The sequence below is a fragment of the Mesocricetus auratus genome, unplaced genomic scaffold, assembly GCF_017639785.1.
Source record: "Mesocricetus auratus isolate SY011 unplaced genomic scaffold, BCM_Maur_2.0 Super-Scaffold_4256, whole genome shotgun sequence".
NCBI classification, from domain to species: domain Eukaryota; kingdom Metazoa; phylum Chordata; class Mammalia; order Rodentia; family Cricetidae; genus Mesocricetus; species Mesocricetus auratus.
The window spans coordinates 79,570,802-79,587,690 of record NW_024429182.1 but is presented as its reverse complement, the minus strand read 5'-3'; the positions used below and the strand labels follow the sequence as shown (position 1 = coordinate 79,587,690).

Sequence of the window (16,889 nt, the reverse complement as noted above, 5' to 3'; positions counted from 1 at the left end):
CCCACAGTTTGATCTTACAAATAAAACTTTATTAAAATATAGCCATGCCTGTTCACATAGTGAATAGCAGAATTGATAAGTGTGGCAGGTTTTTGCCTCATAAGGCTAAAATTCCTATTACAAAGCCCTTTCCAGAAAAATCTTCCCTGACTTTACTACTTACTAGCTGGAGTATTGCTTTTTTTTAAAGCTCAATATTTCAACTTATTTAACTATGTGTGTGGGTGTACAGGTACCATGAAGCATGTTTGAAGGTCAGAGGACAGCCTGTTGGAGTCCAATATGTGAATTCCAGGGATAAAACCCAGGTTACCAGGCTTGGCAGCAAGCACCTTTACCTGCTGAGCCATTTTGCCAGCCCCAGTTAGGGTGCTGTGTAGAAGTTGTTTCACTTCCCTGTGCTCCATCAGTGAAAGTAACAGCTGTGCTGAGCTGTTGTGAAACACCTGGAAGTCAGTGCTGGCTGCAGGGATCTGCCAGGTCCCGTGCCTTGCAAACACTGCTATATTTTCTTGGCAGCCTGAGGTGGTAGAGTTTCCACATTCCCTCATTTTCAGATGGACTGGCTACTCCTGAGGCAGGCGGTGAGGGTTTGGATGCAAAGACTGGAACCCCAAGGATGGAGATTAGACCAGATGGAGGTTAGACTAGCCCCTGCCCTTGTGGTGCTCTTAGAAGACACTAACAAGCAGATAGCATTCTGTGAGGCAATGTCTTCATCGTGATACCTAGATACCATGGGAACACAGCTGAGGAGCAGGGCAGACCCCTTGGGAGAGGAGATGAGAAGCCTCCTGTATGGCAGAGGAGGTCTCAGCCACTCGTTGCCACCACCAAGACTTAGAAATCCTTGAGTATCATGTGGCTCTGTCGTGCAATGGATAGCGCATTGGACTTCTAGTGAAGAAATCCTTGAGTATCTTTTCTGCCAAGCTCACGTAGGGTGTAGAAGCTGCCACACACTCATCTTGTCATCTCTTGATAGAACCAGATCTCAGTTGTCCTTCAACAGGGAAGGGCGAGCCAGCACCTGAGCCATGCCATAAGTAGATGTGAACTTTCACAAAGTAACCCAGGCCTGCTTCTTCACAGTCCTTCCCAAAGCCAACACATAGCCAGGGGCCGCTTGTTTGCGTTAGATGGGTCCCTATAGTTGAGGATCATTCCTATGAATTCCTAGCAATCAGATCCCCATTTCCCTCTCCACATCCCCTCACTGCCTTGCACAGGTTAACCCCTATTTGAACTATTGGGCATCAAAGTCCTTGCCTGCTCTGTGATGTAAGGTTCTCCCTCTGAAGCTCTTTTCCAGCCAGTCTGCCCAGTATCTCTCTGACACCCTCTAGTGAGCATCCTGTTAACTGCAATGTACTTTTATTTCTTGCTCAGGGAGTCTCTTTCTAACCCTTTGGCTCCTGCAACAATCAATATTCCATCAGGCTTGTTGGAAGCAAAAACCCCTACCTGCTCTGCATCTCCTGGGGTGGACTGTATTCTTTATTTGGATCATTTAGTTCCTAGGCTTTTCTTGTACTAACTGCTTAGAAGAAAGTTTCAGAAATTCCAAAGCCTGTAAAAGGCAGTGTCTGTTTTCTGATTCTGCTATTCAACACATATACCACGGCACCATTCTGCTGACATGGTAGAGGATGGGTTAGGTTCTTTTGTGTACTTATGAATTAGCTATCAAGGGTATGCCATAGCATGCCTGTGGAGGCCAGAGAACAACTCTCAGGCATAGGTTGTCACCTTCCATCATGTAATCATAGGGATTGAACTCAGGTTCAGTCTTGGAAACAAATGCCTTCACCCACGGAGTCATCTATCTCAGTCACCTCCTGCTGAGTTCCTTTGGGCTTCACCAGCTTTGTAACATCCAGCAGTGAGTCCACCCATCCTCCGGCTAGTCCATAGCTATCTGTTCCTACCCGTTTACATTGAAAAATTAGGATCAGCCATGTCACACACTATGAAATGTGATTCTCCAGACAGCTTCAATATCATGGTAATCTGTCAGTAAGTGGGCATGTGAATAGATGTGTCGGCAATGATCAACGAATGACGGCGTGAGGAAAAGTACTGGCTGGACACCCACTGCAACCTTTTGTTCTGTCATGCCCAGACCCTCTGCTTGTTTCTGTGTATGTACATGCTTGTGTGTGTGTGCCCATAGAGAGCCCCAGAGATCAACCATAGGGTGTTCTGAAGGCACCATCTTTTCTTCTAATGGGGCCCCTCACTGGCCTAGAACTTATCAAATAGGTTAGTGTGGCTGGCTTGCTAGCCCCAGTCTCCTACTCATTCCTACTTCCTCGGCTCTGGGATTGCAAGAAGGCACCACCCAGCCTATCATTTTCACAGGAGTTCGGGGAAATCCCACCAGGTCCTTTGCAAGTGCTTTACTCTCCAAGCTGTCCCCAGCCCCTTGCAACCTCCCCTTTGGCCCAGCAGTGCTTCCATGACGAAATCTTCCATAGTGGAGTTAGAAAGAACCTCTGGTAGGTAGCCATGTCCCTCCTTAGCTAAGAATTCTGATAAAAGCAGCTGAATGTTTGCAAGTCTCGTTTTTCATTTAGACACAGAGCTGAGCTGGATTTCTCAGCTGTCTTGCATTGCTGTGTATCGGAACTCCAGCCAGCAGATGGCAAACAGGAGTGAGTTTGACACTCTAGCCAACATGCTACCTGGGGTGAGCCCCTCCATCTGGAGACTGAGGGAACAGCAGGTGGCTTCAGGGTTCTAAGCAAGATGGAGCCACAAAGGAAAAGAGCCTGGATCACCTCACCGGGAGGTCATGTGGGTCAGAGCCTCCCACATCCCGCCTTGAGCTGCCATGCAGGCTTACCCAAAGTATGAAATCAACCGAAACCCCAATCACCATTACCTTTGCAATTGATGGGATCGGACCTGTTCCCCTCGAAAAACAGCTTCAACTCCGGGGCCTGCTTGATGTTAAACTCCTGCTTAAGCTCCGTCTCCACGGTGATGTCCACTTTGCCAAAGCCCAAACCATTCTTGCCCTTGCCGATGATCTCCGCGGCTCTGCCCAGCTCTTCAGCCAGCTTCCGGGACTGCTTCGAGGATGGGTTGTCTGAAAGAACAAGTCTGAAGATAGACTACAGAGTCCCTCTCCCTCACGCTGGTCTGGTCTTGGTTTTGCCTGGAAGGCCCTGGCTTTTCCTGTGTTCACAGCTAAAGAGTAGGTTTCAGAAATGGGGCAGGAAATGAGACAAATGGATGATAAAAATGGAACAATTTGGGAGATTATCAGAATCAAATGAAATTAATTTAGCAGTCAGTTACATGGTGCTTAGTGTTATCTGTGGGCATTACAAGTACTAAGTCTATTGTTCCTCTCAATAACCTTAGGAGGTAGATGTTGTTCTTATCTCAGTTGTGTAGATGAGGAAACCGAGGCACAACAAAATCACACACTTTGCCCAAGGTCCTAACAACAGGATATACTCAAGCTGGTTGAAGAAGTCCTGGTTTGTTTATTTGTTTGTTTGTTTTTAAACTTTCACTAGGCATGTAAAAACACTCAGATTAATGCCTGACACATAATAAGGACATAATGCATTTTAATAGCTATTGTTATTAATGCTGAATTTTCCCCCCTTTGGTTAGAAAGTAAGGGCAAGTGATGTGGCTCATTTGCGCCATCTGGTGGAATATTTTGGAACTAAATAGTCATTGAGCCCCTCCTGCCATGGCTGGGCTGAGAACTCTCTCAGGCAAAGGTAGGTAAGGTGTGAGAAACAGGTGGGTAGGGTGCACTGGATACTCACTCCCCTCTCTGACCACCTTGGGAACGGATAGCCAAAGAGACCCCGGTACTCTGTCACAGTGTCTGGTACTCTGGAATCCCTGGTGGTTCCCACAGCTGGGCAGTGAGGTAAGGTAGGGGCTCATTACTGAAAACAGCCCCCAGAGAACTGACCTTGGCCATCGGGATGGGCTGTCCTAGCTGAAATGTGAGGGAGGACATGGAATGGTAAACCTTCTGATGACATTGCCAGAATGCAGGTCCTCGCTACCACATGAGACTGGTAGGCTGTCAGGGCTAGGGGAAACTGGTTCTCTTTCAAGCCAGAATGTTCTATCCTTTCCAAACCTCTTGTCCATCTGGAGCACTTGGAGAGAGTGCAGCTCACCTCCTGGCTGTGGGCAAGGCCACATCTAACAGATACATGCTTTGTAAAGCACAGCCGGGGAAGCTGAGCCCCAGGATAGCTGGCACAGGCTCTGTTGCCAGTCACTGGCTCAGCAATGGAACCTGAGTGTGAATGATCATTCTCATCAAAGTCCCCACACGTAGATGGGAAGCAAAGACTTTCTCCCTCCCTCACAGACTGATGCTTCTCCCATCACCATCTTCGATACACCCCTCCATTATCAGCAGTAAGCTCTGGCCTCTTTGCTGGCCACTCTGCTGTGTGGCCTCTCCCAGTTTCCTGGTGGACCTGGCCATGCTGGAATCATGATTGCTGAGTTCATGAGTGTATATGCTCAGAAAAGAGAAGCACTGGAATAATTGCCAAATGGTGGAGCATTTAGAGAATCCATACACATCCCAGAGCCCTGGGGTGTTTGAAACAGAGGTAAGGGAGACCGTGCTGGCACAGCCATAGACCTCACACACTTCTGTCACATCCCAACCCCTTTTCTACATATCATTGTTAACCACAAGACACACCACATACTTCACTCCTGCATCTGCTTTGTGTCTCCTCTCCTGCCTGTGAGTTCCAGGAAAGCAATGTAGTTTACCACTCCTTTCTCAGTGCTGAGAATACATACGGGGCATACCCAGCACTCAGTAAATACTTACGATAAAAGTACATCTTCTGGAGGTCAATGTGGTGGTGTAAGATGGACTGAGCAGTGGTTTGGCTGGAAGACTATGTTTTAAATTCCTACCACTTGTGTGACTCTGGGCAAATTATCTAACCTTTCTGAATTTTGTTTCATGAGTAAGTTGGGAACCATGGTACTGAGTACAATAATTGTAATGCAGATGTTGATAAATGTCCATTAAAATCATCACTGCCATAGTTAAAACCATGACAGCTGTCATCATCAACACCTCATCACCATAGTCATCATCCCTCTCAGCATCTCTATTTCAACCACCACCATAATTTACATCATTATCAATATTTCCATCATCACCATCATAATATCTATCATCATTACCATCATCTCTATGACCACCACCATTGACATTACTATCTCTATAATTATTCTATTCTGCATTAGCTACTCTTCTTCTGCTATGCTAAAATACTTGGACCAAAAGCAATTTGGGAGAAAAAACAATGTATTTGCCTTATACTTCTGGGTCATAATTCATCACTGAGCAAAGTCGGAGTAGGAACTCAAAGAGGAACTAAATCATAAACCATGGAGAAATGCTGCTTACAAGTTTGCCAAGGACCACCTGCCCAAGAAATGGAAATACATTCCACAGTAGTTTGAGCCCTCAATTCACAGTTAATACAATACCTCACAATGTACCCACAGACTAACATGACCTAAGTAATTTCTCAACTGAGGCTTCATCTTTCAGATGACTCCAGGCTAAGTCAAGCTGGCAATCAAGGCTAACTTGAGCAATTATCACCATTGCCATTATTATGTCTATCATTATCACCATCTCTATTATTACCTCCATCATCAGCAATTGTCACTATTATTCCAATCCTGATGACTATCTTTATCATGATTACCGTCAATATCTACTGTAACTTCAAGACATATTCTTGCCATCTTTGCTTTAGGGACAACTGGCAAATGGCCCTAATGACAGCTGCCAATCCTTTCTTGGTCACTTTCCACCAAAAGTAGCCTTGCCTTCTCTCTTTGACTCATTCAAGTTAATTGTCACAGAGAAAAGGAAGACCCAAAGAAAATAGCATTAGTTCAATCATTCATTCATTCACTTGGCATGTGTGGAGACCTACCATGTTCCAACAGTGTCAGTTCCAGGGATCAAGACATGGGTCAGGTTTGTGACATGACTCCATGGAGCATGCAAGTCTAGAAGTGCTTTTGATGTGATGTGACAAATGTGCCTAGAAGGAAGGAGAAGCAGACTGGGGAAGATTACTACCCAGTCTAAACGGGAATGAGCAAAGCTTCCTCACGAGAAACTTAAACTCACAGTCCAAGTGCAGAAGTGGAAGACAGGTGCTACAGAGCAAAGTGTGTGATGAAAGACCTAGAGACTTGAGCCAGAATATTCCATTTTGACAAGTAGAGCTGCAGTTCTGAAACCAGTCTCTCTGGGTGCTTTACGGAGAACACATTGGAAGGAGAATGGAGTCCGTGGAGTGGCCTACCTTGGGTTTCCGGTGGAGAGCAGTGAGAGTGAAGCAGAGGCAGTGATGGGGGTGTGAAAATAGCTGGGGACCACAAAGTCTGTGATGAAGAACCCACAGGATATGGAGATACCTTCTTATGAGGCCACAGCAAAAAAACTTGGGCATGACCTTGACGTTTCTGACTTTGGCGAGAAGTGCTTGATGGTGTCATCAGTGCACACAGAATGTTAAAAGTGACAGGTGGTCAGAACCAAACCCCAAACATGGAAGTTTGTTTTAGACACAGGCAGCATTTGAGACCTTAGAAAGAAAGTCCCCACTGAGCATCGCCCTTGAGAGACTGGCCAAGGATTTGAGAGTCACTGAGATGTCCCCGAAAACTCTCTTGTATAAAAAGCCCATTTACCTTTGAGGGAAACGTTTATAATCCTCCCCCAAAATTATTTTCCCAAAGGTCACCTTAAAAGGTCTACCAGATTTCAAAAACTTATTTTGAATTCAGTTGTGTATTGACAGAATCAACAATGGAAACGCAATGAGTTTAATTTAGTGTCTCTTAGATGATAGAATACTTTGAATTGTTCATATTGCTATCAGAGTAATTAAAAATGTAAAAGTAGGAGCTAAAGGTGCAGCTCAGTGGTGGAGGGTTAAAAAGGAGAGAGAGAGAGAGAGAGAGAGAGAGAAAGAGAGAGAGAGAGAGAGAGAGAGAGGGAGGGAGGGAGGGAGGGAGGGAGGGAGGGAGGGAGGGAGGGAGGAAGAGAGATGAACTTGGTCTTCCACTGTAATAAAAACAGCTGAGTGAGCAGAGCTTGAATTCTTGTGGGGACAGGCCTTTCCCCAGCTGTGAGTGCCTACAGTATTTTTTGTGCCTTTCTGTGCATGTGACAGTATAGAGAACTCCTGTGGTCTCCAAAATCAATGACCCTTCATTAGCAGAGCCAAATATACTCACGGAAAATCACCATTAGGAAGCGGGTCTCATTCAGTGTCTGCGCCAGGCCTGCAGGAGTCAACACCATTAAGTTATGATCTTCCAGGATGTGCACAGGCCGGGAAATGTTGAGGCCTGTATCTATCCCTGGTGAGCAAAGGACCTGAGCAAGGCAAGCAGCCACCACCAGCAGGGGCATCCAGAGCAGTTCCATGGCTGGCCTGCAGGGGGTAGCAGAGGAAACAGAACTCTTCTCAAACCTGAACACCCTTTCCTTATGCTTGTAGGGGAATGTAGAAGGAGCAGAGCTCATAACACTCTGAATTGCACAGTTTGGCAGCAGCCCTACAGCAAAACACAAGGTTGCCTGGCCAACCTCAACTGCATAAGGGAAGCTAGAACAGCTCCCATTCCTCAAGACCTGGAATCAAAGGGGCAATTGGAACCCACTGTTTTCCCAGTCACTTGGTGAGACTTCACAAAGATGAGTCCCACTCCAGAATCCCAAAGTAAGTCTCTAAGTGGCCCCTTTCCACACTCCCCTTGACTGATACTGGTGCTGCTTCCTGCTTCTCCAAATCTGCCCAATCCATTGCCTGGTCTTTAAAATGTTCTCAAGACTACAGACTGGACTACATAGTGAGTTACAGACCAGCCTGAGCTACATGGTACAATACTGTCTCAAATAGGCAAACAGAAACAGCAACACAAATTGTCAAGTAAATAAAGATCTATCCCACGATCCCTCTGTGGAAAAAGCTGCTGATTGGTAATGAATCCCACTAATGTTGAAAATAGTCATATGCATATTTTAAACAAACTCAGATTATACATATTGTTGAGTGCTCAATGCTCTTTTCTTTTTGTTATTTTTTTCATTTATTTTACATATGACTACAGTTTGCCCTCACTCCTCTCCTGCCATTTCCTCCATCCACCTCCCATCTACGACCCCACCTCCATCCACTCCGCCTCTGTCTGTGGTCAGAAAGGGGCATGCCTCCCATGAGAGTCAAGGAATCACGATACATCAAGTTGAAGCAGGACCAAGCTCCTCTCCCTGCATCAAGGCTGGACCAGGCAACCCAGCATGGGAAATAGGTTCCCAAAAGTCAACTCAAGCAAGGACATGTCCTGTTCCCACTGCTAGGAGCCTCACAAACAGACCACGTTACACAACTGTCACATGCATGCAGAGGGCCTAAGTGGGTCCCATGCAGGCTCCCTAGCTGTTCCTTCAAAATCTTGGAGCTCCCATGAGCTCAGGTCAGCTCTCCTGTCACAATCATGACCCTCCTTGCTCAAATAACCCCTCCCTTCCTCTCTTCAACAGAACTCTAGGAGCTCAGTCAAGTGTTTGATTGTGGATCTTTGCATCTGCTTTCATCAGTTACTGGATGAAAGCTCTCTGCTGACAATTAAGGTAGTCACCAATCTTATTATAGGAGAAGGCCAGTTCAGGAACCCTCTCCCTTATTGCTAGGAGTCTTATCTGGGGTCACCTCTGTGGATTCCTGGGAGTTTCCCTAGTAACACGTTTCTCCCTAACCCCAAACTCTCCCCCATCAAGACATCTCTTTCATCACTCTCCCCATCCATCCTACATCCAACCCACCCAATCAGATCCTTCATGTTCTCATCCCCATCTGCCACCCCCAGTTTACACGGGAGATCTCTTTTATTTCTCCTTCCCAGAGAAATCCATACGTCCCTCTTTGGGCCCTTCTTGGTACCTAGCCTCTCTGGGGCTATAGATTGTAGCCTGGTTGTCCTTTACTTTACTAATATCCACTTATAAGTGAGTACATATCATGTTTATCTCTCTGGGTCTGTGCTACTTCATTTGGGATGATTTTTTTTCTATTTCCATCCATTTGTCTGCAAATTTCATGGCATCACAGTTTTTTTGTTTTGTTTTGTTTGGGGGTTTTGGGTTTTTTTTTTTTGTTTGCTTGCTTGTTTTTCCACTGACCATATTTTCTTTACCCATTCTTTGGTTCTGGAGCAGCTAGGCTGTTTCTAGGTTCTGGCTATTATGAATACCTAACACTGCTGTGAACACAGTTGAGTAAGTGTCCTTGTGGTATGACTGAGCATCCCTTAGGTATATGTTCAAGAATGGTATTGCTGGGTCTTCAGGTAGACTGCTTCTCAATTTTCTGAGAAACCATCATATCAATTTCCAAAGTGACTGTACAAGCTTGCACTCCCACCAGCAGTGGAGGAGTATTCTCCTTACTCTACATCCTTTTCAACATAAGTTGTTCTTAGTATTTTTTATCTTAGCCAATTCTGACAGGTATAAGATTGTATCTCAGTTACTGGAATTTGCATTTCCCTGATAGGTAGGGATGTTGAACAATTCTTTAAGTGTATCTTGGCCATTTGAGATTCTCCTGTTGAGAATTCTGTTTAAATCTGTACCTCAGTTTTAGTTGGATTATTGATAATTTGATGTCTAACTTATTGATTTTTTAAATATATTTTGGAGAGCAACCTTCTGTCAGATGTGGGGTTGACGAAGATCTTTTCCCATTCTGTAGGCTGCCATTTTGTCTTATTTACCTTGTCCTTTGCCTTACAGAAGCTTCTCAGCTTCAAGAGGACCCATTTATTAATTGTTGATATCAGTGTCTGTGCTACTGGTGTTGTATTCAGGAAGTTGTCTCCTGTGCTAATACATTCAAGTCTACTTCCCACTTTCTCTTCTATTAGGTTCAGTACAATTGCATTTATGTTGAGGTTTTTGATCCACTTGAACTTGAGTTTTCTGCATGACAATAGATATGAATCTATTTACAGTCTTCTACATGCTGACATCCAGTCATGCCAGCCATTTGTTGAAGATGCTTTCTCTTTTTTTCCATTTTATATTTTTAGCTTCTTTGTAAAAAAAAAATCAGGTGTTCATAGGTGTGTGGATTAATATCAGGATCTTTGATTTGATTATATTGGTCCACCTGTCTGTTTTTATGTCAATACCAGGCTATTTTTTATTACTACAGCTCTATAGTAGAGCTTGAAGTCAGTGATGGTGAAGTTCCTTATTATACAGGATTGTTTTATTTATCCTAGGTTTTTTGTTTTTCCATATGAAGTTGAGTGTTGTTCTTTCTATGTCTGTGAAGAATTGTTTTGGAATTTTAATGGGGATTGCATTGAATCTGTACATTGCTTTTGGTAACGTTTTCTGTGTTTACTATGTTAATCCTATTGATCCATATCAATGTTCTTTTCTTAACCATGGATCCTCTATAGAATTTAAAGAATATGACTGGCACCTCACCTCAGCCAAACTCAGATTAATTCAGAATTATTCAATATGGGGCCTGTCTTAGTTACAGCAATTATTGTTATAATGAAACAAGCTGGAGAAGAAAGGGTTTATTTGACTTACACTTCCATATCACTGTTCATCATCAAAGGAAGTCAGAACAGGAATTCAAACAGGGCATGAACCTGGAGGCAGGGACTGATACAGAGGCCATGGAGGAATGCTGCTTACTTGTTTGCTCTCCATGACTTGCTCAGTCTTTCTTATAGAATCCAGGACTACAAGCCCAGTTGTGGCACCACCCAAGAAGGGCTGGGGTAACCCCTATCAATCACTAATTAAGAAAATGCCCGCCAGGCAGTGGTGGCGCACGCCTTTAATCCCAGCACTCGGGAGGCAGAGGCAGGCAGAAAGCTGTGAGTTCGAGGCTGGACTGGACCGACAGCCTCCAAAACAATACAGAGAAACCCTGTCTCATAAAACCAAAAAAAGAAAAAAAATGCCCTACAAGCCTGACTATAGCCCAATCTTATTGAGGTTTTTTTTTTTTGTCAATTAAGTGTCCCTTCTTTTCAGTGACTCTAGCTTGTATCAAGTTGGCATAAAAACAGCCATTCCAGGACCCAAATATTTATGTTCTTCAAAGGTTCCCAGATGGTTATTCTCTTGTTGTTGTTTTAACTCTTTATTTGGGAAAATTTGAAAACATACAATCTAGGGAAAATGGCACTATGTATCCTCAAGACACTCATTCCTAAGGTTCATAGCACCACAAATTATTCCAGTTATAAACATAAGCTTTCTACTGCAGGGACCACACACACACACACACACACACACACACACACACACACACACACACACACATGCCTGGCTTCAGTGGTGTTCCTTAGTCTCAGAGGAAGGTTACCTAATGCCTTTCTTCTATCCTTGACTCTAAAACCAGAACCACATGGCCAAAGCTGTCAAGATCTGCTACTTGATGGGGCTGGCACTTGGCTCCCTCATTCAAACATTTTCATCACCTTTCTGTTTTCTATTGTTTCCTTCACTAATCTGTAATTCCTTTGAAATGTCAAAGCCCACCCCCCAGTGATAGACTTCTTCCATCAAGGCCACACCTCCTAATCCTTTCAAATAGTGTCATTCCCTGGTGACCAAGTATTTAAATATATGAGCCTATGTTGTTCATTCTTATTCAAAACACCACACAAACCATCATCAGCCTTCACCATGTCAACCTTGTTTCATCCATTCATTAGCTGTCTTACATAGGGCTTCTATAGCTGTTAAGGGACACCATGCCCACTCCAACTCTTATAAAGGAAAACATTTAATTGGCACTTGTTTACAGTTCAGAGAATTATTCCATCATCATGGTGGGCACAGAGGCAGACATGGTGCTCGAGAGGTAGCTGAGAGTTCTACATCTGGATCCACAAACAGTAGGAAGATTAAATGACACTGGGCCTGGCTTGAGCGTCTGAAAGCCCAAAACCCACCCCCAGTGACACACTTCCTCCAACAAGGCCACACCTCATGTTAGTGCCACTCCCTCTGAGCCTATGAGGACCATTTTTACTCAGGCTACCACATTCACTCATTCATTTGTTCACTCACTAAGTATCTTTGAGGCCATGACACTTGCTCATTTCCTTCTAAGCACAGAAGACACAGAAGTGAGCAAAGCAGACAAAGAGTCTGTGTGTTCTTCTGGGAAACAAGCAGACAAGGCAAAAAGGAATATGTTGATAAGGTCTGAGGGACAAGAGCAGGTAGGAAAGATTGAAAACTGATGGAGGAAAGGGTCAGCTTAACATTTAAAGTAGGGTGATGGTAGGAAGCTTTGCTCAGGGAACATGCGACTAAAGCAAGCAAATAAGTGAACTGTTTACACTTTCTAGGAGTCACTTCCTGTCCCTCTTACTCTTTATATTGAGAGTTCCCTAAAACCTAAGTTTGCCTCTACTTCATTGCAGAGAGACCCTCAAACTCTGCACCCTGTGCCCTCAGGCATACTCTGAGACATCCTCTGCCTGTGCTTTGCCCATTTGTTACCTGGGTGTAGACCTCACTTTTCCTGTACCTGCCTGTTTCTGTGGCCGGCATTCTTTGTGGGCCCTTCTGGAGCCCTCTCCCCTGAACACTTCTAACCAACTCAATCCTAAAAATGCTAATCTCAGATTCAACGTCAGTCCCCGATTCAGGGGAAAGTGACTGGAGCGGGAGCCGTCCTTCGTAAGAACAGCTGACACTAAAGGGGTGTCCCCAAGTAGCCCTTTTGTGGGATTTTGCCCACCAGCATTCTGCCAAGACCCCCATATCCCAGCCACCACTGGCTCTAAACCACACCATGTGATGCTTAATGGTCTCCTATTCTTTGTAATCTTTAATCCTTGGCACACACAGCAGTTAGAGAGCTCCATTTTTAATATGAACTAGACCAAGTTGTTTCTCTTTCTGCAAAGGTTCTTGTGTTCTACCAGGATGAATCATCCAAAAGTTGTGTTATTCTGTCAGGCCCAATGCCTCTGGACCTTGTCCTTAATGCCCTGTGACCTTGCCCTCCCCTCCCCTCACTCCACCCTAGGACTTTGCCTCTGCCTACAACTTGTTTATCTCACCTTTTGGGACTCTTATAATGGTTCAGATCCTGATAGAGGAGCCCCTGATGAGAGTACTCACTCAAGGACACCAGGAGCTGCTACCCCAGCTGATACCAGATATCAGGTGGAGAGGGTTCCAATGACACTTGGCCTCATTCACCTCCACCTGAAACACTCTGCCCTCCCAGTCACCAGTGTTTATTTCATATTTCAGTTTGCTTTTGTTTACTTGGGTACTTTATGTTTCATTTTTGAACTTTCTTTTTTAAAGATATGGTCACACTAAGTAGCCAAGGCCGGCCTGGAACTCATTTTGTAGCCCCAGCTGACTAGATGTTCGTGATTTTCCCACCTTCTCAACCTCCCAAGTGCTGAGATTTCAGATAATGCAACACCTCATCTGGATCTTTAAAGCCGTTAAATATAAATGAGTAGAATTGTTTGTAGCTGTTTCCCCACCTCCTAGAACCATGTCTGGACCTGTTTTGATGCTCAGTGACTAGTGAGTGAACAAATGGCCTCATTTAATTCCCACAACAAAGCCAGGACCTATTCGAGTGGGTTTTTAATTACCACTGCACAGTACAGTTTCCTGGAGGAGTTTTTCACAAATACTAATGCTTGAGTCCAAACCTAGCAGGTTCTGATCTCATGGTCTGGAGTAGGGTTATACTGAGCCTATAAAGCCATTGTACTGACCCTAATGTGTAGCCATCCTAAATATAAGATGTCCTTAACAGAAAGAAGGTCACCTCTCAGTCAGAGTGTTCTTATTCAGCAAGCTCATACCTGCAAGGAGCTGGATTCCTCTCAGGCTATCCAACTGTCTGGCTACTTTGAGCTGGGGCAGTTAGCTCTGTGGCACTTCAGAGAGGATGTGGGAGTCTGAAGAGCAGGCCTTAAGTTTCCCTTTGTGATGAGAGCAGGACCTGTCTGCTAATGGGTGTTCCCAAGAAATCGAGGGGCAGAAATGAAGTTCCTCCTTGAGCACGTGGAGGTCAGAGCTGCCTCTGAAACAATGTTCTGAGTTCTGGGGTTCTAGAGGGCCAGGCTGAGGGACTGGAGAAGAATGGGCCATTGTTGAGTAAGAGGGGCCTGGCATAGCAGCCCTGCTGAAAAAATGTGCCCATGGACACCAGGAACCAGAGTTTCTATGGGACCAAAAGCCAAACTAACTATAGGGAGTTGGGTATCTATGGATTGGAGTTTTGAGGCCCAGAACTGTCCTAACCAGTGTGACCAATTTATTCTTTCTGAGACTTGGTTCCTTCTACTGTTCAATGATGTGGAATTCACTGGGTGTGGAAAGGGTTAAGCAAACTTATAGGTGCAAAATGACCAGCTGAGTGCATTGAAGGCAGTAAGCACCCTCTTCCGTCTGACCACTACCCTCTCCTCCCCTTCTTAAGTGCTAGGGAATCAAACCCAGGGTTTGCACATACTTAGCAAGTACTATACCTCTTTTTCCACTGAGCCATACCCCCAGGCCCTCTTACTGCCTTTCCCTGACTACCCTCCAGCCACATCAGCCTCTTCCTTCTTCCTCAAATACGATGCCCGTGTTTCTGTATCAGGGCCTTGACACTTGCATTCTCCTCGGTCAGGAAGCTCTTTACCTAGGAATACTTGACTTATACTCTTGGCTTCCTCATGTCTAGTGTCACTTTCCCAGTTAGCCTTTTCCCAACCACTGTGTATAAAATGATAACAGACTCGCCCCCATCTTGGGCATTAATCACCTCCTAAATTACATGCCATTTGCTTTGCCTAGCTTAGCTAGGCACCCAGCAAATATTTGTTGAATAAATATGTGTTAAATAAAAGCTGTTTGTATTATTAGTATGTCGTTGTTACCACCAGAGTTATCAGCCTTCAGCTCTCTGTTGCCCTAGCTCTTATCAAATACTGACAGAAATAGAGATAATGAGATGGTATCACCTGAAGATAACTCACTTGTCATTTACCTGAGCATGAAGATCCTATCTCTAGAAGTTGCTGCAAATTTAGGCACGAGTTTATTGCCTAGGGCCCAGCAAAGATTCTGTGGCCGAGGTATATAGGGAGAAAGAGAAGCTACCCTTGTGTGACCTGACCAACAGATGAGTCAGGGAGCATGGCATCATGAATGTTAGACACCCTGTGGGAGGTTGAGCATTTTCTCTACGAGAACCCTGCATCTGCTTCTAGTGTTAAGGAAGATGCTCTGAAGTCCCCCTGTGCTGGGGACTTCACCTGATTAGATTTTACTCTATAAACAAAAATAAAACACACCTTTTCATACCTACAATGTCAGAAATCAATTTGTACCTATTTGCTGTGGGATAACACTTCTGTATGCTATGAATATATGTTTCTCTCATTGGCTGATAATAAAAGCTGCTTTGGTCTCCAGCAAGGCAAAATATAGCTAGGTAGGAAAGCCAAACTGAATACAGGAAGGAAAATAAATGGTGGAGTCAAGGGAGATGCCAGAAGACCAGTAAAAGCCATGTCCATGTAGCAATACATTGATTAATAGAAATTGGTTAATTTAAATGGAAGACCTAGTTAGTAACAAGCCTGAACTATATGCTAAAGAGTTTATAGTTAATATTAAGCCTCTGAGTGATTATTTCAAAGCAGCTGTGGGACAGGGAGGGACAAAGAAATAGCTTATACCTGTTACTCATGGAAAACCTCCTGCAAAATATCTAGCAGTGAGAAAAATGTTGAATGAATCTGCTTTTACTACTTGTAGATTCAACAAATAATCACAAACTCCTCCCAAAGCAGCACTGGTCTAAGTGCAGGGATATGGGTGAACAGAGGATCCTAAACCTACATCTACGTGGGGTTCATGTTCTAGTGTGCATGTGTGAGGGGGATAAACACAGTGAATTAACTGAAAACATGGGCAGCAAGGGATGGTGCCCAAAGGAGGTGTGAGGGAGGATGGCCAAAGGAGACAGTTCTAGTCTGAGGGAGAGCCTTGTGCCATTCCAAGTGACACCTTGATAAAGAAGGTAGGAAATCGTGTACAAAAAAATGGTTCTCAACCTGTGGGTCGTGACCCCTGGGGGGGGGGCTTGTAACAGACATCCTGCATATCAGATATTTAGTAGCAACAAAATAATTTTTATGGTAGTGGGAGTGACCACAACATGAGGAACTGTATTACAGGGCTGAAGCATTAGGAAGCTTGAGAACCACAGACAGAAGAGATAGTAAGGCAGGAAGAGACAGGCGTGCAGCACGCCAGGATGGAACCAGCAACAGTGGGGAGGTGGGACAGGAATTAACATGGGAGATTCTCCATCGGGTTCTGGTGATAGCTACACTATCTGCATCTCAATGGCCCCGTTGCTGCTGCTGTTCTCAAGGAATCCACCTGCTGCCGTGCACCAGTGTTACGACTTTGACTTTGACCCTTGCAGAAACAAGAGAACCCTTTCAACAGCTTCGTATTAGATAAGAGCTGATTCTTCTTACTTTCAGTAAATGTATGTAATTGTGCTGCCTTGGCCCCCATCCAAGAGCCATTTCATTAACTCCAAGAACCCTGCTCTCATCATCAGCAAGATTGCCCATTCACTGTCTATCTTTATGCTTGGAGGGCAGGCAAGGGGGCTTTAAGCAAGACACAATGGGGGTCTGGTTTTATGGCCTTTCTGTTAACACAGAGTAAAGTTCTCTTTCCAGTTTTAGGTCGTTGACCTGAATTCCAGGAAGCAAATGTCCCAATCCCGAGGAGGCAGAGTCCAGGCCAGGGTTTA

The 16,889-nt window shown here is 44.6% G+C and overlaps 1 protein-coding gene across 1 annotated transcript in view; it reads right to left on the bottom strand.

Moving 5' to 3' along the window:
- Pdilt (protein disulfide isomerase like, testis expressed) overlaps positions 1-14,152 on the bottom strand; it is a 32,683-nt gene extending 18,531 nt beyond the window's left edge. Inside the window, exons 1-3 of the mRNA XM_013112705.2 lie at positions 13,927-14,152; positions 7,279-7,478; positions 2,885-3,091 (exon numbers count right to left, since the gene is read on the bottom strand). Of these exons, the coding sequence (XP_012968159.1) occupies positions 2,885-3,091; positions 7,279-7,471 (400 nt within the window). The 5' untranslated portion in view covers positions 7,472-7,478; positions 13,927-14,152. The remainder of the gene's footprint in view (positions 1-2,884; positions 3,092-7,278; positions 7,479-13,926) is intronic.
- Between the last annotated feature and the right edge of the window lie 2,737 nt (positions 14,153-16,889).